This window comes from Varanus komodoensis, unplaced genomic scaffold (genome assembly GCF_004798865.1).
Source record: "Varanus komodoensis strain SLA01 unplaced genomic scaffold, ASM479886v1 scaffold50, whole genome shotgun sequence".
Classification (NCBI taxonomy): domain Eukaryota; kingdom Metazoa; phylum Chordata; class Lepidosauria; order Squamata; family Varanidae; genus Varanus; species Varanus komodoensis.
Window position 1 is genome coordinate 909820 of NW_025336088.1, and position 21060 is coordinate 930879.

Sequence of the window (21060 nt, forward strand, 5' to 3'; positions counted from 1 at the left end):
AGCCCTGTACCATTTGCCATGATAATTGTTCCCATTTTACAGATGAACTGTGATGGTTATCCAGGGACTTACTGAAGGCATGGCTGAATACGAACTTGAATCCTGAAGCCAAGATGTTTTTGCTGCTTGAGGCCATGCATTCTCCCTGCCAAGCGTAAAGCTTGACAGGAAGTGCTATTAAATCTTCAACAGTGGCTTCAGGATACCTTCCTCTTTCATACAGGAGGGCAGCAGGTCAGTTTTGACAGTTTAGGTGGGCCATGATCTCACTCACCATTCCAGCTTCCAAGACATGGGGATGGCCAAGGTGGGCTCAGGAGGAAATGGCTGGGGTGCTGCAGCCACCACCGTGCTTGTGTTGAGACGGTTGCACCAATTTGCTGCTCTTTTCTTTGTCCAAAATGGGAGCAAAGCAAAACAGGCTTTAATGAGTGTATAATTTCTTAAGTATAAGAGTCTTTGGGAAAAGACTCCAGTCTCCTTTTTGAGACGGTGAAAGAAACGACTCATTTCCTGCTTGTTTCCAGTTCAGAGAAAGAGGGAGCGGGATCATTTTGCAATTAGAAAAATCCCCGAACATAACGCTCAGGGCTTCGGGAAAGCCGGTGGGAATCGCAGAGAGGGACAGAGGGACCAAGGAGGCAGGGAAATAGGTCGCAGAGGTCGTCAACCACGCTCTCCTCCTCCTCCCCCGTGGAATGCATAAGAGCCCTTCCTGGCAGGGGAGGAACATCCTCGCGCAGAGCTCCGACCCTCCGGCGACAGGCGGGTGCAAGCCATGACTCCCTGCTGACCGCCGTTTCCTCCCGCCAGCGCCGTCGGCGCGCAATACACGTTTTACATTCCGCCGTGCTCACAACTCGCTCCCTCCTCGGCGGGGACCTTCAAAAACGGGCTATTCCGCTGCAAACTTTGCTTACGCTCTCAGCAGCATGGGGAAACTTGCCTCCCTCCCTCTCCTGATGCTTAGCCTGATGCTGTTCGCCGCCAGAACATCGGGTAAGTTATGCGTAAAAGTGGATGTGCCTAATGGCTGAAAAGGGAGCGTCGGCGCTTTTGAAGAACAGTGTGGATTGCGTTGACCGGTTGATTTAGTTAGGGGTTGGTTGGTTGGTTTTTTTCGCCTCGGCGAAGAGAACCTATTGGAGATGTATTTTGTAACCCTGTACAGGACTACTCAAAAATAAAGTCCACTGCTTTCAAAGATATCTACTCCTAGGTAAGTGCGTATAGGTTTGCGCCCTTGGTGTCGTTACCCAGGGATTGTTTTTATCACTTGGGAAGGAGCTGTGGTTGTAAATATCATATCCCTACAGAATGGGTGTGCTTCCTAGAACTCCGGCTATCTTGATTACAATGAGTAGCCTGCATGCCCTCTGTGAAGCTGCCAAGGTAACTAATTCATTCAATCCTTGTAGCTGTTTGTCCGCTCAGGTAGCCCGCACACGCATCCAGGAGCGTGTCCACCTGAGCGCCCATCCTGTCAAGGGAGGACAGTCTTCGCTCTGTTGCTGGGAGCTTAAAAGAGCTCGGCGCCCCGCAGGCACACCAGCCTACAGGCAGTGGCCAACGGGTGATGTTGCCGGAGGGAGCACGCACCTTCTGGGGAACTGCTACTATAAATGGGCATAGGGCTTTGGAGAGGAGGGTGGCGTGTGTTTTCTGGAATCAGATACAACATGGTGAGGAGGGTGGACGTAAGCAACAGGGAGTGGTATAGCACTGAAGTGGGGATGGTGATAAAGAACACAAAAAGAAATCATTAGAATTATCTATTCTTAATGTTAAAATAAGCTGCTTGGAGCACCAGATGGTTAAAAAGCAGGGCAGAAAGCCTGTAAGAGACAACACATTAGCCAAACTTGGATCTTGAAGGAATCTTGTAACCACATTAGACTTAGCAACAGTTTAGAAACATAGTTTGTATAGATCAGGGGTCTCAGACTCACAGCCCCCGGGCCAATTGCCGGGACGGGCGGTGCACGGGGAAGGGGCCCTGTGGCCTTCAAAGCGCCGGCGGCACCCGGACTGGCCGCGGGATGAGCGGCCCACCACCACCGCGGTGGTGGAATACTTGATGCGGCCCAGCCTCACCCAGCCTCTACTTCTAGCTGCCTCCAGGTAAGTTGAGTTTGAGACCCCTGGTATAGATGGTTCCACTGCCGAATTTGGCTTCCCCTCTTCTGAAGTGTGAGTGTACAGACTTGTTTCTCTTCCACTAAATACTCAGGGACAAAAGAACTCTGCTGATCAGACCAGAGCTCTACCTCGTCCAGCAGCCTGTTTGCCACCAGGGCCAAACCAGGTGCTTCCTCATGAGGCTTTTATGAAACCATTCACAGACCCGCACAGCATCATCCTCCATGCAAAACTCTCTTGTGTTTTTCCGCCACTTTTTTCTTTCATCTTACCTCAGAAAGGTAAGATAAAAGACAGAAAAAGAGGAAAAGATGGAATACTTAGGAATACAAGACTTATACTAAGTCAGACCTTTGGTCTGTCTAGTCCAATATTGTGAACACTGACTGGCAGCAGCCCTACACAATGACAGGCAGGCTATTTTCCTGCTCTGCATGGAGATGCTGAGCATGTGTCCTGCCACTGGGTCAAGCCCTACACAAAGCCTTTTGGTTGCCAGCAGTAGGAACCCTCTATATGGATCCCCACAGATGCTTCTGGAAACCCCGTAACAGGACATGAGGACAGTAACCTTTTCTCCTCTTTGTTTGCTAGTAACAGGTCTTCAGTGTCTTGCTCTGATTCTGATTCTGCAGGTAGCAATGTAGCCACCATGACCAAAAGCAGGCATTGAGAGCCTTATCATCACACATACATAATATGTGTGTGATGATAATTTCTGGAGCTGCATTGATTTTATGGCTGTTTTGTAATAACTTTCAGTAAACCTGTGGATATATGTGGGAACTGTACAAGCGAGTTTCAGTGCAAGTCTGGACAGCTCATAGCCTGGGTGCCTTCTCTGCAGTGGCACCCAGACTATGGAACATGCTGCCCAGAGAGGTCTGCCTGGCACCAACCCTCTACTCTTTTTGGCGCCAGGCTGCCCACACTATAAATGTTTGGTTTTTTTCTGCTCCACCATAGTCTGGGGTATGCATGTGTAAAACTGGTATTTGATAAGATAAATTTTAATAAAGCTTTAAAAGGAAGCCTGGAAAATCCACTCATCTAGGAAAAAAATTGTTTGATCTGAACAAAAAGCATTTTGAAGTGTTTTCTACTCAGAAAAGAAAACTGATTAACATAGCCAAATTCAGAAGGAGGAGAAAAATTAAGCATTATAAGCTTTCAAAATGGTGGATGTGTGCTAATTCTTGGCAATCATTTTAATTAGGCCAGGATACTTAATAATGTTTTGTGAAAAAAAAAAAAAAACATTGGGCTGCCCGACATGATGCTAAGACATATCAAAGGCAAGAGTCATGTGGTATATGATTTGGGAGTGATCCAAAGCTTATTTCACTCCAAAATAAGTCTTGGGAAAATGTGGAAAGATCATGAGCAGAAGACTTTCATGGCAAAGGATGATACAGGCCCAGCATGCTTTCCCTTAGGAACATGACCACCACCAATTTGTATACATTTTGCATGGCTATCACAGGAGAGGTAGCTCCAAGTTTAGAGTGGTCTTGGAAGGTGTTCTCTATGTTGTCACTTTTTAGCCTGTGAAAGGATTAAGCCACATATGTACGCACCCACCTAAATTAACATTTTTAATGTTTTCTGTTTCCCCTTCTTTTGCAATTTGTTAGACCATTAAATTTGAACACTTATGTAGGAGCAAGAGCATTGAACTCACACCTCCAGTGGATGTTTTTCTGATCAAATAGCCCTCCCCTTCCCATCTGTGGTTTAAAAAAATACTGGGTCCATATCCCTTTCGCCTTGTAGAAAGGAAACAAACTTGAAGTGGGCAATTTTTAGGAGGGCTCCCACAAAGCCCAGCACTGCTGATGTCTGCCTGAGAACAGTGTCAGGTGGGCCCCTTAATCCTTTTTATTCAGCACGTGATGGTAGAGCAAGCAGCAACTCTGGCAGCACTGGGGGTGTGTCAGGCAGCTGCTGTAAGAGTATGAGCTGTCTTTTTAATCACTCTTTAACACCTCTGATGACATGTCATTAGGGGGCAATTAAAATGGCAGCCCACTTGCTCATTGTAGGCTTCTAACATGTCTCTCTGCACCATTCTGCCCACCCCAGACATGTGTCAGCACATTTGCTGCTCAGTCTGTGTTTGCCTTCTTGCAGGGTAAGGCAAGGCCCAGTGGGGAGTCCCGCATTGGCACTGGGGCCTCATCTAGGAACTTTGCTAAAGATACCTGGAGTTCAGACATAGGAAGCTGGCAATTTATTGGCAGTTTAGACTTTTCAGTGTAAGTGTAGTGGGAGCTGTAACAAAATGTTGCTTTGTATCTTCACCTCCTAGCAGGAGTACTTCTGCTGAGGATTCCAGGCAGCCTCCAGCCACAGCCCCCTCTTATAGATTATAACTATAAACTGTACAAAGCTCAATCAGTGCAATTATTCCCCCACTTCCTAAGTATTTTTGTCCCAATAATATGCAACATTTCATGGCTCCTTGAGGCCATGGAACTTGCTCAGATTTCATTGGGCTTCTTTCTGGGAGAGCTTCAGCCTTTTGCATTGGGAGAAAAGCTTTTGTACCCTACATGTTTGAGTGATAACCGAGCATGCTAGTATCTCCCACTTTTTTTCCTCACAGGCCCTATTTTGACTCCAGTGCTGTTGGAATTCAGTAAGAGTTTGCTGTGAAAGGGAGTGGCTACCTTTTTCAGCTGCTACTCATGGCCAGATTAGTGGTAGGCAAACAATGTTTTTCAAAATGGCATTTCATTTTTTTTAACTTCTTGTAATCCATCTAGGGAATTGTTGTGAGGATTAGAAATGTGCCAATTAAAGAAGTAATACATTTATTTTCATGTATCTGACCCATTCACATATAAAGCAGGGGGTGAAGTATATTAAGAATGGGAAAGGAGAGAAAAGTAGCTGAATCTAGGCCAGGGCCTTTGCTAGAGGGATCCAGGAGGGCCATTTGGACTAGGCCTCACTTTCACAGAAAGCCTAAAGTGTCAGTGTAATGAAGCAGTTTGAAAATTAACTAGTGTTTATTTGTGGAACAAGATTGTTAGAATGATCTTGCTGGGCTAAGCATAAATGTGTCATTGCAAGAAAACTACCCTCACTCCCCACAATAATTAGTGAATTTGCCCAGGTGAAAGAAAGCTAGAAATGCATCTTTTAAATAAAAAATGAATATTTATTACCACACATGTACTGTTTTTATTTTATTTTTTATTTTTATTTTTGATGCTGTTAATCTTGCTTGAGAGCTGAAAATGAGCGAGCCCATCAGAGGCAAAATGACATAGGGCCAGAGCTTGTAACAAAATGGAGGTGGAGGTGGAGTGTGGCATAATCAGTTGGAAATTATTGATATCATTTTATATTAGTACTTAATTCCTCTTTGAAAATTGCTAAATTCTTTGCTACACTCTTGTTTGTTTTACTAGGAGAGAGTTACACAGTTCAGTTTTCCCCAGGTTAAATGCATACATTGGCATCAGAGGTACTCAGCCTCATTATTTCAGGACAAATTTGCTAATCCTGATGTTCTTAGCGCTAGTGTGATCATGGACACATTCCTTGGCATGATCAGTTACCGGCTTCTCCTGGTTCTAATTTATTTCTTAAGATTATTTTAAATGCTGAATTGGGATTTTTTTTTACATTCTGCAAAGCAAAGTGCTACCTTTATGTAGGTTCAACATCTATATTAAGGTTCAAAAGAGTAATTTTATTATTCTGGGATGCACCATTTCTGCTTAACTGTTTCTGGTAGCTTTCTTTCTCACCACTTTGCCTTCTGGGAACTGCGTGTTTTTTGACTGGACCATGCCCACCATGACAACCATTTTATAGATGAGCAAGCCCCTCATGGGAACCATTTTCTGAGATTGCCCATGGAATGCTCAAAAGTCTTAATGTGCCAGCCAGACCCCCAAAAGTAGGAACCACTGTTCTAAGTAGATAAAAATGTTCATTTGATATGGTCTTCTTAACTTCAGCTCTTCCATTTCTTGTCATTTCTTTTTCCCTTCTTTCACACTTAGCTTGTGTGCTTCCACTTTCTTTCATTCCTTGTTTCTACTGCTTTTATATTTGCTCTAATACCAGATTCCCTATTTTATTCTCTTCCTCTTATTCCCATTTAAAATATTATTACTAAAAACATTAACCTTGCTCTCTAACAGTCTCCTGCTGCCTGTGCAGTATGCATGATGTGGCCATGGCACAACATGGTCAAGCAAATAAGTACTGGGCATCCTGAAGCATCAGTACACCCCTGAATATCAGCTGAGACCCACTGGCAGATCCCACTGGGATAAATTGTCAATGCAAAACACAAGCCCTTAAGTGGAACTGCTCCCTGCAGTGTATTTCGCAAAAGTATCCATTTGCCACTCCTCTAGCAAATGGCACACTTCTTGCCTTGCTATTGCACTAGATCTGATATGTGTCCTTGTTTATTTACATTTTGTACATAAAGTTAGGCAGCCCGAGGCCAATACAGTGGTACCTTGGCTCACGAACTTAATCTGTTCCAGGACTTTGGTCATGACCCAAACTGGTCATGAGCCAAGTCAAATTTCCCCATAAGGTTCAATGTAAATAAGGTCAATCTGTTCTGTAACCATTTTTTAAATCAGAAAAATGTGAAGCAAAGTAACAACAACAAAGATTGTGGCCATCTCCCCCTCCCCCCCCCAAGCACAAGTGCAGCCATCTCCCCCCACCCCCAGTACGACCGAGATCGCACCTGTCATCCCTGCAGGCACCCGTCATCCCGGCACTTGCCCATCATCCCGGCGCGCTGGGGGGTGGGGGGGAGGGGAGAGACGGGCGTGATTGTGCTGGGGGCAGGGAAGGGAGCTGGCTGTGATCTTGGTCGCCACCCAAAGTGGTGTTTGCAACCCAAGTCAAATTTTTTCAGACATTTTTGTTCGTGACCCAATTTGTTCGTGAACCAAGGTGTTTGTGAGCCGAGGTACCACTGTAGTTCCACTCTATTCTACTCAGGCCAGACCTTGCCTTGAATGCTGCGTCCAGTTCTGATTCAGATGAATCTGATGAATTGTAATGAGTTCAGAGAAATGAACAAAGATGACCAGAGGAGCAGAAACTAAATACTACAATGAAAAATGGAAGGAACATTGTATATTTAGCCTTGAGAAGAGAAGAATGGGTGGTGGTGGGGAATATGATAACACTTCTCAAGTTCCTGGAGGGTTGTCACACAGAAGAGGGGCACAACATGTTCTCTTTCATCCAAGGGACCAGGACACTAAATAGCAGACTTATCTTAGAGGAAGGCAAATTCTGGGATAACAGAATTTAGTCTGAGCAGTCAGGCACCCTGCTTAGAAGGGTATTGAGCTCTTTATTTGGAGAATTGCATAAAAAATGGAGAGTCATCCATCAGGGATGCTTTAAACTGGATTTCTGGACCTGATGGCTTAAATGTTCCCTTCCAACTGGGTGGTTTTATGTCTTGTATTATATTCTTGATTTACTGCTACTGAGCTATTCTTTTCTTTTTTTAAAATATTTTTTGTTGATTAGTGGCAAGAACCATAACATGTTGAAGTAGTTCACTGAAAGTTTTTGAATTCACATAGATTGCAGTATGCCTACAAAAATAATGCTTAAAGAAAAGGAGCTTCCAATGTTTTCTTGAGACGGCCTGTAGCAGAGGTGATGTCAGGGGGTGGAGCCCCAAATCTCTTGGGAGACCATCTGCCCCACCACCTTGCTGTCTAAAGGCACTTGTTGAAATAAAGATAGAGGGCACCCTATGATCTCTTTTGCAGCTGATCCCCTAGATTAGCTGGGTTTTTTGCATATATGTACTTCACCTCCTGCTGCCCTTTTTTGAATCTTTCTGCTTGATATTTTTCTGAAATCAAATATTCTCCTCTCAACTGTTCATACATCTCTTTTCACAAAAAGACTTAGACAGGGTTATTTAAGGACTGACACACAAACACACAAGAGTGTGTCGTATGCACATGTGGTCCTGACCCACAGATCTTTTTGGCACCTAGGAAAGTCTTTGAACTGCAGACTAAATAAACTGCCCCCTACAATTTTGGCACACACAGCACATTTTTTTAACTTACTGAAGGCCTGGTTTGCAAATGTCAGGAGAAGCTACAGTGACTGCCTGCCATTTACAACGATGCACAGCACATGCCATAACCCACCATGCCACCAAACATGTGATCTGAGTCAGTAAATTTGTCCCAGGTCTAACTTACTTTCAGCAGGTGTTCATGTGGTTGCATATTCCATGATACAAAAACAGAGAATACTAGTATCTTTAGGAAAAGGCTAGGCTAGTGCTGGGAGTGAGAAAGACGGCTGCTGTGGGTGCAGATTCTCCAGGGTTGCTGGCTGGTCTCCAGAAGAATCAGAATCAGAAAAAAAGGTGAGATGTACAAGAGGAGCTGTTGGGAACTGGGTTTCCTCCTTTGTACATTCAAAGCCACAGAGCTTTTCTTGCAAAGTGTTCTTTATTGCCCAAAGCTCACAAAACCCTGAATTAATCTCCGAGCATGCACAGAGTGGCTTGTTGAACCTAATCTAGCATTCATCTCCAGGAACTCTTCTTATGAGCAGGCCTGGTGCCCATCCCTTCGGGAGAGGCCTTCTGAAAACAAGCACACCTCCTCGCTGCATGCCAATCCTCTAACTGGGCCGGCCTCCTCTGCTGACAACATAACATGGGGTCTAGAGCCAGGGCTGTCTTGTTTGTGTCTGAGAAACTCCCCTGCCGTAAGTCTCCTTCCATCAACTGTACATCCTGGTTATTCCCAGAGACTGTCTGCCCACCTGGGGAGTCTGGCCTTGAGATGTCACTCCTCTTATCTAAAAGTCTTGGGATGGCCCACATTCCCAGGCCCCTTCCTGCTCCTCTCCCTGTTCATCTTCTGATTCTGATTATTCTGGAGGTCAGCCAGCAGTCCTGGAGATGTGCACCCAAAGCAGCCATCTTTCTCACACCCAATGTTGTAATCTCTCTCTCTCACATCTAGTTTTCTATATGGAAGTTTTTTTCCGGGTTAATACTTCTCCACATGAAGTACATGAGTCCCTGTCTATGACTTGAAATGAAGTAATCTAGATACAGACTTAACTGAGTGTGCCTTAAAGCCTAACATAGCTCACAGTGTTGCTGAGAATTAAAAATGAGGTATGAGGAGTTAAATGTTATTTTAAATTCCTGATTCAATAATCATATTTAATATTTATTTGTTGGCATTTCATGTTCTTGTAATGTGTCAAGATAAAGCAGTTCTCCTAAAAAAGGAGATCCAGAATTACACTTCCAATAATAATAATACCATATATTTTGTATTGCTACTACACAGAATATGGAAAAGATTAACTCTCTGATCCCGAAGGGCTTGCAGTTTACTTTGGATAGTAAGGCCTGGAAAAGGAGGAAGACGTCTGGGGATAAGAACCTGGCAGTCACAGGATATGGGTGGAACACCAGGGAAGGAGAGGCCAGGAGGTCTCAGGGAACTTTGCTACTACTTGGACTTTTGAGAACCTATTCCTAGCTGGGAAAGGGAAATGGAAAAGGGAAGCACAGCAGGAGGAGGAGAGAACTACTATTTTCCTGGGAAAAGAGCAGGAGGTCTTCAACAAAGCATGGTTTAGGAAATACTGGAATTTATTTCTTATGGAGGGCAACAGCAGACAGAAAAGGTGAGCAAAGGAACATGAAACATTGTGAACTGTTGACATGGCAGCAGGAAGTGGCATGGAATAACATGAACAGAGATTGTGCTTTACAACATCATGAGCTAGCTTTGTAGATGATTAACTCAGTCCAGGCCAACTATTATTTAGAATCCTTTGTTTATTGGTGATGGGCTCCACAAGCAATGCCAGTCATTCAAAAGATTCCTGTGGGGTTACAGTCAGGTGACTGGAAAATGCAACATTTCACTGAGAATAGATGGAGGGGAAGAACTACCCAACCTACATCGTGGTATTTCCCAACTTTGGTGTAAATTCTGGGAGAGTTTGTAACTGCTCTTACTTGTAAAGAAAGGTCCATTTCTTTGACCCTGGAATTGACTCTAAAACTCATGAAGGTGGTGGTGATGTTTTTGAAATTTCAGGTATTTCTCCTCTGGATCAGGGGAGGTTCTGGAACCTTATGTAGCAAAGGCATAATCTGCATAAAATAAATGGAATTGTTTGCCCTTGACCTCAGTGGAATGTTGAATATACCCACATGTTTATAGCCCTCATGGTTTTGGAGAAAGACAAGACCTTCTGTTCTCTGTATGGTTTCTGTCACTCCCCCACTTTGTCCCTCTTTTCCTTGTAATCTGTTTTCTCTATGTCTTAATTGCTGCTTCCTTATTAAGACATTGTTTCCTGCCACCAGACACATCTTTAAAAAAACAAACCAACCAAAATCCACTGTTATCGCCTGAACAAACTCATTTATCATTTCCTAAGTTGTTAAGAAGATGGGGGTGGGGGAAGATCTCAGCAGAAACCAATGAGCAACCTTTTGCAAACCTAAAAAGAGGGAAACGCCTCATGGAGAATAGGAGGTAGTTTGCTTTGCAGACAAGCCAGCAAAGAGTTAGTAATAACTCAGCACAGTAAATCAACAGTTTCTCAGAGCGGTGTAATCCTTCGCTTGTAAATGATGCAGAATCCACAGCCTGTGAGTCAGCAGACAGATGGACATGGTTATTAGAGGCACTGGCACAGGAAGGGAAGAAATTATACAGATGAGCAAGGGGTTACCAGAGACTCTGGAATGCTCTCTTTCCCTCACACCTTAACATTTGTCTGGCTGAAACTTGTACAAATCATTGCAGGTAATTTGGTCCACTGGCTACAGCACTGTGTGATGTGGGAATCCTTGGTTAAGATCCCCACATAAGGACTCACAGTTCCTCATCTGAGCAATGGAAATGTCTCAGCTTCTTGTTCAGCACAGTGCAGATGATTCACATTGCTGGATTCACACTGAATGCCTATCTGTAATGTACCGCCTTTGGAAAGACCAAAAGTTGCTGAGTTTGGTTTCTTGGCAAATCACCGCTGCACATGGGTGAGGGGGCACCAATTATTATCATAAAAAACTTTATGTAAAGTCTGTATGTGGGTCATAGTGTCAGCATGGATTTGAGTGTGAATAGTATTTCTGTCCTGCACCTGTTGATTGCATAAGTATTGATAATAACTTCAGATAATAACTTCAGATAACAACAAAGTACACATTAGAAGTAAAATCTTTCATCTTTGCATATTTCTTGCTTGTTTGTGAGTTTGCATAATTTCTTGATAATGCTTCTTAAAATGCTTCTTAAAATTATAAGCATTTTAAGAGGTTTTAGAAGCCCAGCCCTGCCCTTCCTTTCATGGCCACAGGTTCCTCAGGAAGGAGTAAGCAAGGGGAAATGCATAAGATTCTGTGTAATGGTGTGGGTACCAGGAAACTTTATGAACTTCTGAAAACAAATCTAAATCTAAGTTATCACTGTGTGGGAGGATTGAGAAATGGCAGAGTCCCAGCGGGCAAACTGGCTGGCTAAATTGCCATCAGATTTCAAAGGCCATCTAAACCAATGGGTGGGAAAGACCTTGTTGACTGTTTTATCACCTTCAGTGGCCAGTGAAAATGACACTTGGAGCTGCAGTCCAATTTGTGCCTGCTTTGTGTCTTTCAGGGAGTAATATCTGTGCTACACGTGGAGTGAACTCATGTCAACAGTGCTTGGCTGTGAGTCCAAGTTGTGCCTGGTGTAACGAGAAGGTAAGGCAATGCTTGTCCCCTTTTCCATTTTTACTTGTACTTCTTGAATGAAACTCAAGTTTTTTCTCCACACTAGCTGAAAACAAGGTTTACAATTTCTGTGTTTAATGAACTGGTCATTCCTTGGTTGTGAACCCCTGATCTATCTTATTTAAGTATTTATATCCCACATTTCTGTTTCTAATTGAAATGCCCAAGATAGCTAAAGTAAACGCACAATAGAAGCATATGTCATGGAAACTTAGAGGGAACCTACATAAGAACTGTAGTGTTTCCCATAAACAAGAAAACATTTGATTCTACCCAAATACAACTAAATGTAGTGCCACCCAGTGACTAAAGTATTTAATCTCACTATCAACACACAGTAATATTATTAAAAAATTGAAAACACACCAACTTGAACAGAAAACAAAGTAATGAGAGAGCCATATACAATACATTCAGAGACTTGCCAAACTGAAGTCCCGCTGGAACAAAAAAGTATTTAGTTAGTGTTAGAATGAAATCAGGAGGACTCTAGACAGAATTTCTAGGGCAAAGGTCCTTAGGTGAGTTGCTGTGGCATCATAGAATGCTCACATTCTAAATGCTGACAAGTCACAGAATGTTGAAGTGAACCACATACAGTCCTTTCAGTTCTCACATGACCTAGATCTGTGTGGTGACCCATCACCATGGGAATTTCTCACCAACCGGCACATCTTCATTATTACCTTTTCAGATGGTGCCATTAGATCATCTTTTTTAAAAGCAGTATTTCAATTAATGCTAGAACATTATTTCATATGTATCTGTACCTCAAATATGTGTACAGTAGTGCTTAAATGAAATTGTGCAAAGACCATTGTGGTCATTGCCACTTTAGCAGAATGTGTATACAGGAGAAAAAAAATCAGTCCACTGCAATCCCTCTTTTAGCTTGGATAGGAGAACAACAGTTGAATAAAACATAGGCGCTACTGTTCTAGAATTACCCTCACAAGGACAAGGTGGGGAGCAGGGAGGTGCTAAATGCAATGTATGAAGAACATTTCTCTTTTAAATAATTAAAGCCCAATAAACAGTAGAATCATCTTGAAGTATTTGAGGAATGTTTTAAGAACTTATTAAATCCCAAGCAGTAAAATTTGCCAGCAATAGCCTTAACTCGTCAAAAGAAGGAAAAGATTTCTTTAGAAGAGAAGCCAAATATCCCTTTCCTACTTGTTTCCTTAGATCCTTTTAAATATCTCCCAAGGTGTTTTGAATTGATTGATTATGCATCAGAACAACCTTTTCTTGGCAAAGAGAGGTCTACCAACTGTATATTCTGGTCTTCTTACAGAAGGGTGCTCTTTTACCATGATAACTGTAGCCTACGCTGTCAGCTAGCTCTATCTGTGCATCTCCACAAAGCAAGCAGCTGTTTAAAGGCTTTCTCATGAACATAGTTATTAAGATCACTTAGTGAGCACTTCCAACCAATAAGAAAAAAAGTACACCAACTATTTGTTAGAATGCATTAAGGCATTTGGAAGAGCCATGGAAACAAATACTAAGTTTTGGAAGGGGTCATTACATTTCAAAGACCATTAATTGTCATTCTTTAGGAGGAACTGTTTTGTTTGCAACTTTACAATCACTGAGAAGTAAATGGAGACAAACTTCATGAAACGATAGCTTGTTCTTTTTACCAAGCTTCTGCTTATTTATGTGTGTGTGTTAGAGTGCATTTTCTGCTTATATTATCTGGCGGTGAGGGCCAGCAGTCCTAGGAAATGTTGCAAATGACCTGAAAATGACCTCTAGAATGTCCTAGAAACCACATAGTTTGCATTCAATAGTGGATACACAGAAAAGTTGATATGGAAGTTTCCTGAAGAAGACAGAATTTGAAAGCCCTTCTGTGTTTTCTGATTGGTTGTCAGAGGAATGAGGCACGTTTCTTGCATAGGCTAAGGAGGTGGGAAGCAGTTCGTTTCTAAAGAGAGCAGTTCAGGGATGATGAACCCACTTCTGATCTGGAAACACTGCTGTTTAATCCCTAGTGTGGTGGGCTATGTTAGTGAGATTCCTCTGAAAGGTAACAACCATGTTGACAAATAGGTGTGAAGTTAGCAGGGAACCAAGATACCATGTTAGGCTAATTGTGAAAGCGAGCTTTGTTTTCCTCTTTTTCCTTCTCTTCCTCTTCCCATTGCTCACCACCACCTGGTTTTTATACAACCAGTACCACCAAGGTCATGCTTTGTTGGCTCTGCTTCACCACAGATGTTGTAAGCTAGGTGTCTGCATGTGACAAGAACAATAAAAAGCAAGGCAAAAACCCAGAAGGCACATTACTTCTTTAAGATGTAGCTACCAGCTTTCCCTTTTAATGTTTTACCCTAGAGTTACTGAGAAAGACCAGAGAGGGCAGAGCTTGGTCTTGGTAAGCTAATACCATATTGGGGCAGGGGCGCAGCTGTCTGTCTGCCTGTCTCTGGAGATCTGATATGGAATGCTGTCTTTAGCTGTCTCTTGGATTGTTTGTGCCTTCACCTCTGCTTGCCCTATATAAATGCAAATATTATAAAATGCCAGTGAGTTTTTTTCCAAGGGAAAACAAACTTGGTTAAGCCCTTGAGCCTTGAGAATTCTCACTGCTTAGAGATGTAGGCTGAGTGTAACATTACACTCAATAATTATTATAACTATTACACATTTCAAAGGAGGACCCATGCATGGAAACTAAGGATGAACACACTCATGGCATTTCACCATACTGTTTGGTGTTTACAAACCATGGTAAGAAACAACCATTTTTCTGTGGTTTCTCTGTACCACCATGACTTGTCATGTTGTCTTGAACCCAGAAACATAGCTACCTGGTATGCAACTGTCTCAGAGTCCTCTGGAGAGAGTGGCAACTGTAGGACCCACTCCAGACATCCAGCCTTCTCTCTCAAACACCAGACAGTTCTTGCCAAAGCTCTTTATTTCCAGCGTACATTCAGGAAGCTATAGTAAGCAAACCACTCTGAGTATGAGTGGTTCATTGAAGCCAATGTAAGACTATTTCTGAGAACCCTCCTTTTCAGTAACCCTCTGGGTATGCCCCTCTAGAGACAGGCAAGCCTCCAAGCTCTATGCGGCCCCTCTGGCTGGCTATTCCTTGTCTCCTGATGCTGCATCATGAGGTCCAGGAAATGGACCAAGCTCCTCTCCCGTGTTTCCTCCTGACATTTCCATATCCTGTCAGTTCCCAGGGCCTGCCTGAACACTTGAGACAGTGGCCTTGGGATAAGCTTTTCCTTCTCCTCCACTGCCTCTGTATCTGCAGGCCACACTATCCTCATCCAAAGAGTCTGTGCCAACTTGGCCCTGAAATGTGTGCCAAAAATAGCTACCTCTTTCATTCCCAACACTATGTGTGTCCCAGTGAGGAAGAGGCAGGTGACATTGGCTGGGAGAGGTGCACTTTGGGACTGAATTTTTAAGCCGAGATATTACCAGGCTTTTTAATCTTTAATTGTATAAATTGTTATTTATATGTTTTAATTATGTTGTGAGCCGCCCCGAGGCTTTGTTGTGATGGGGGCGGCATAGAAATTTTTTAAATAAATAAATAAAGTGGCTGATGGGTTATGCACCAACAGTGGAGGAGGGCTGAGTGGGGAGGATGGAAACCATGATATGGTAGAAACCACTTGATTGTCAAGTAGATCACACTAAAAAGCTGTAAACCATGGTAAACATGAAGGATTGCTTGTTGTGTTGTGTGAACACAGCCACTCTATCTTTAAGCCAAACTTAATGTCTTGGTGCATGGGTCCTCAAACTATGGCCCATGGGCCGCATGCGGCCCGCCATGCCCATTTATCTGGCCCGCCTGAGGTTTTGGACTTGCCGCGCATGCCACTGCTGCCTTCCTCACCCGGCATGGCCCTGCCACTACCTCGCCACGCACTCAGGGAAGCGGCGACTGGCGATCTCTGAGCGAGCAAGCTGCTGCGTTGTGCGCCCACCACTGCCTCGCCACATGCCCCCACCTCGCCTCGCCGTGCCCCAGCCCATGCCCACCACTGACACCTTTCAACTGGCCCCCTGTTGAAAAAGTTTGAGGGCCCCTGTCTTGGTGTGTGTGGTGGCAACTTACTGCCCCCTAATTTTACCAGCAGCTTGACCTGTGGCTATTTACGGGTGGTAATGCTTATTAACTTCCTTCACTTAACCATTTTTGCTGAAGCTGCAGTTAAAGGCCAAGAAGCAAGTTAGACCTCTCCTGACCACCCTCCATTAGTTTGCAATTCTACCAGGAGATCTGATTCAAAGTAAATTGTGTACTTCACCCTGGGGCAGAATTCTCACTGAAGGGATATTTTCTGTCTGGACTGCAACTTCTTCAGACTTCAGGTGAAAGCTAACCTGCTTGATTGCTGCTCCATATAGTACCACCCACCTCCACACATAAGAAAATAAGCATTTTCCCTGAGATCAGTTTTTCCACATGTAAGGGCTTTTTGTTCATATGCAACATCATCAAACTACACGATCCCCACCTGCAATTTGAACTGATTAGAATGGCCCAGGCTTGGTTTTCCATTTCAGTGAGAAATGGCCCTGTGATAATGCTATAAGAACATGATGAATTAGTTTTTAAATTTTAGTATTCCTTGTGCAGGTAGAAGGAAAATTCAGAGTCCCACATAGGCTTGCCTGATCAATCTGAGACATTTGTCTACCGTCTCAGTGCTTAAGCCTAATATAACTAGCTTCTCAGACAGCCTGGCTGTTATTTATTTGTGGGGGTGTGACAGTTGAACCGCAAGGCCCTGTGCCAGAAATACTTGCCAGTTTTGTGTATAATGTGATGGAGAAAATTTAAACAAATTGGCTCACCCATACCAGTACTGCACTACTTCTCCTGACTTCCACAGCTGCCCAAGCTTTCTGTGTTCCTAGACAGCAGCTATGGCTACAGGCCTGTTTTGCTAAATTGCCTTCCTCTGACGAGTGTTTCCAAAAATGGCAATATTTTCCTCTACTGGGCCTCAGACAGTTTACTGAGGAGATGCAACAATTAGTAAAGGAGCTGTCTCCTGCCAAAAGCCAGGCACCCTGTGTTGCAAAACTTGTTAGCAGAGCAACTTCCTAACATGTTGTCTTAATTTAGCAAATTAGATCTTTTCCTCCCTAGAGTTTTTGTCCCAGCCTGCTCTATTTCAAAACACAGAGCCTTTCTTTTGTAGATATTGCTGTTCTGCATAGAGTCACTCAATTCGCACATGTTAATCTGAACTCAGTATTGCCAGAGCTTGACTTTTTACTTAGTTTTTTCTCTAAGGAAGAATGAGAAGGTGACCAGAATACCCCACTTTCCCCTCCCATGTTATCGATTGCAAAATATCTTTCCACCAATGATAGCATAGAAATCAAGCGAAGCAAGTAGCAACAGGTTTTGTAGACAACAGTGAAGTAGTTTAGTTTAGATTAACTATGGTTTCTGGAATCAGGAGATAGATGTCTTCCTAAAACTCTGGAATTTTTTGTAGGATGGTTATACAAGGGTGGTAAAAATAGTAGCAGATCCAGAGGTAATTGTCATCTTCTGTCACCTTCCTCTGTGTCTTGTACCTCTTTATTGTGCCAGGTGTTTCCATGCAAGCTTATCTGAGGTTTCTCAAATGAATTTTCAATAACGGCAGAAAATGCAGAGTTCTACCATGTTTAATGGCTTTGCTGCAGGAGGGCTATTGTCCACCACTAGCAAGTTTCCTTTGCAACATTCAGGTGCAAGAGAGTTCTGGTTGTATTCTAGGTTGCTCTCTTTGTTCAGGCTCAGTGCAGCTGGCCAGTCTATAAACTTGTTGCACTCCCTAGAACGTATCTCAGAACCATCTGTGATGCACACAGTTTCCTTGGCCAAAAAAAAAAGCAATGTGCAACAAGCTTCCTGGAGAAGCAATCCAATCTTTGAAAAACATTGGGCTTGGGTAAGTCAAGCATAGGGTGGCCATGTGCCCTGCTTTATAGAGGACAGTCCTGTGTTTGAAGGCACCCTCCTTGTGAAGGCTGTGTGCACCAAATTAGGACCTGCCTGGATAAGTATGCAACTAGATAAATATGTTGACATCAGTAGTACAGGGACTGTTAGAAACCCACAGTAATACCAGTGGATGCTGGTGGCTGTAATATCAGTGAGATGGCACTGAATTGTTGGATGGTATACTGAACTGTCTGTGTTGCTGAGCCCCAGTGGCAAAATAGGTTCAGAGTCATAGAAGAAGGAGGGACAGATGGTTAACACCTGTCTCTCTTTCTGGTTATTCCCCCAGCTGGCGGGTTCCAGGTAGACTTGTCAACTGCCCCCCCGGGCCTGTCGGTGCTGCTGCTTAATGCCAGGTCGGTCCAAAATAAGGCAATACTCATCCATGATTTGATCATGGATGAGAGGGCCAACCTGGCTTGCATTACAGAGATCTGGGCGGTTGGGGGGGGGGGATGTTTCCCTCTCACAATTGTGCCCGCCTGGGTACCTGGTCCAGCACCAACTACGCCTGGATTATTGAACTTCTATTTCCCTTATGGGGCTTCCTGTCCTCTCGAGGCCAGGGCTGGAGTGCCTCCACTTGGTGTTGGGCGACCGAGACAGATTGGGGATTCTGTTGGTGTACCATGCACCCTTCTGCCCAACAGACTCCCTGCCTGAGCTGACGGAGATCATCTTGGACCTGGTGTTGAAGACTCCCAGGATGTTGGTCCTGGGGGACTTCAGTCTCCATGCCGAGACGGTTCTAACCGGGGCGGCTCAGGACTTCATGGCCTCCATGGCGGCCATGGGGCTGTCTCAACACGTCATTGGCCCGACCCATGAACGTGGACACACTCTGGACCTGGTTTTCTCAACGGGGCAGGAAGAGGGTGACCTGAGGGTGAGGAATTTAAGTTTGACGCCCTTGTCATGGTCAGATCACTTCCTCATAAGGTTTGAGCTCGAGAGCGGCCTTTCCCTCTCTAAGGGTGCGGACCCGATTGTATTGGTCCACCCCCGGAGCCGGATGGATCCTGATGGATTCCTGGAAGCTCTGGGGGATTTTCCGGTTGACAAGGCTGGTGATCCTGTCAATGCCCTGGTTGAACTGTGGAATGAGGAGATGAACAGGGCTATTGACACGATCACTCCCAAGCGTCCTCTCCCACCTGGCAGAGCCCGTTCATCTCCTTGGTATACAACTGAATTACGGGTGATGAAGCAGATTGGGAGACATCTAGAGCGTAGGTGGAGGAGATCACGGGGTGATTCTGACCGAACACACTTAAGAGCCCACTATTGGGCCTATGCTGTGGCAGTGAGGATGGTGAAGAAGAAATTCTTCTCCATTTCCATTGCCTCCTCACAATGCAGTCTGGCGGAGCTCTTTCGGATGGTGCAGGGGCTGGTACATCCGGGCCCAAAGAAAGATCTTGTGCCACCCTCGAAGGCCCGCTGTGACGACTTTGCCAAGCATTTCAGGGAGAAAATCGCTCAGATTCACCACGAGCTTGACTCTACTATTGAACCAGATTCTACTGGGGAGTTGCCATCGACGCCGTTGAGTCCACAATTGATGGATGAATTTCAGTTGTTGCGGCCTGATGATGTGGACAAGGTGCTTGGACAAGTACACCCTGCCACTTGCTTACTAGACCCATGCCCATCTTGGCTACTTAAGAAAGCCAAGGACGGAATTGGGACCTGGATCCTGGAGGTGGTCAATGCCTCCGGAGGTGGTCAAGAGACAGCCGGGTACCTGCCCCTTTAAAGGAGGCGGTAGTCCGGCCAGTCCTAAAGAAGGCATCCCTGGATCCAGAGGTGGCCGCCAATTATAGACCGGTGGCCAACATCCCGTTCCTGGGCAAGGTGCTAGAGCGGGTGGTGGCGGGACAACTCCAAGCACTCTTGGATGAAACTGATTATCTGGACCCATTTCAGTCGGGCTTCAGACCTGGGTACGGCACTGAATCTGCCTGGTCGCCCTGTACAATGACCTGTGCAGGGAGAGAGACAGGGGGAGTGCGTCCCTGTTAGTTCTCCTGGACCTCTCAGCAGCTTTCAATAACATCGACCATGGTATCCTTCTGGATAGGCTAGCGGGATTGGGAGTTGGAGGCCCCGCGTGGCGGTGGGTGGTTCCGCTCCTATCTCAACGGCCGATTTCAGAAGTTGGTGCTGGGGGACTATGGTTCTGCACCATGGCAGTTATGCCATGGAGTTCCACAGGGGTCCATTTTGTCTTCTTTGCTGTTTAACATCTACATGAAACTGCTGGGAGAGGTCATCAGGAGGTGTGGGCTGCGGAATCATCGGTACGCTGATGATACCCAGCTCTACCTCTCGTTTTCCACCAATCCAGGTGAGGCAGTGGCTGTGCTGAACCGGTGCCTGGCCGAGGTAATAGGCTGGATGAGGGCCAATAAACTGAAGCTCAATCCAGACAAGACAGAGGTCCTGTTGGTGGGTGGCTCGGGCCTCGGGATGGAGGACTTGGGCCTTGTCCTAAATGGGGTTGCGCTCCCTCTGAGGGACAGGGTTTGCAGCTTAGGAGTGTTCCTCGACTCTGAGCTGTCTCTAGAAGCTCAGGTGACGATGGTGGCGAGGAGCGCCTTCCTTCAGCTTCGGCTGTGTCCCTTCCTGGAGAACGACTGCCTGGCGACAGTGACACACGCGTTGGTGACTTCCCGATTAGATTTCTGTAACGTGCTCTACGTGGGGCTACCCTTGAAGACGGTCTGGATACTTCAGTTGGTGCAGAATAGAGCTGCCAGGTTGCTGACGGGGACTGGGCATTGTTCTCATATAACCCCAGTTCTCCAGGCTTGGGACCTGGTTATCTAAAGGAACGCTTGCGTCCATATATGCCCTCCCGCCCCTTGAGATCAGCAACAGATGCCCTTCTCTGGGAACCCTCTGTGAATGATATTAGGAGGGTGAGTACCCAGAGGAGGGCTTTCTCTGCGGTGGCACCCCACTTATGGAATGCGCTCCCCAGAGAGGTCTGCCTGGCACCGTCGTTATTTGTTTTTCAGCGCCAGGCTAAGACCTTTTTATTTAAAACTTATTTTAATTGTTAAATTATTTGTATTTATAGGATTTTAAATTTTTAGCCGAGATGCACTGGAGGTTTTTAAATAAAATTTTTATTGTTATATTGTTATTTATTTAT

At 44.8% G+C, this 21060-nt stretch overlaps 1 protein-coding gene across 1 annotated transcript in view; it reads left to right on the plus strand.

Moving 5' to 3' along the window:
- The first annotated feature begins 710 nt into the window (after positions 1-710).
- ITGB3 (integrin subunit beta 3) overlaps positions 711-21060 on the plus strand; it is a 66809-nt gene continuing 46459 nt past the window's right edge. Inside the window, exons 1-2 of the mRNA XM_044446988.1 lie at positions 711-999; positions 11808-11893. Coding sequence (XP_044302923.1) covers positions 933-999; positions 11808-11893 — 153 coding nt within the window. The 5' untranslated portion in view covers positions 711-932. The remainder of the gene's footprint in view (positions 1000-11807; positions 11894-21060) is intronic.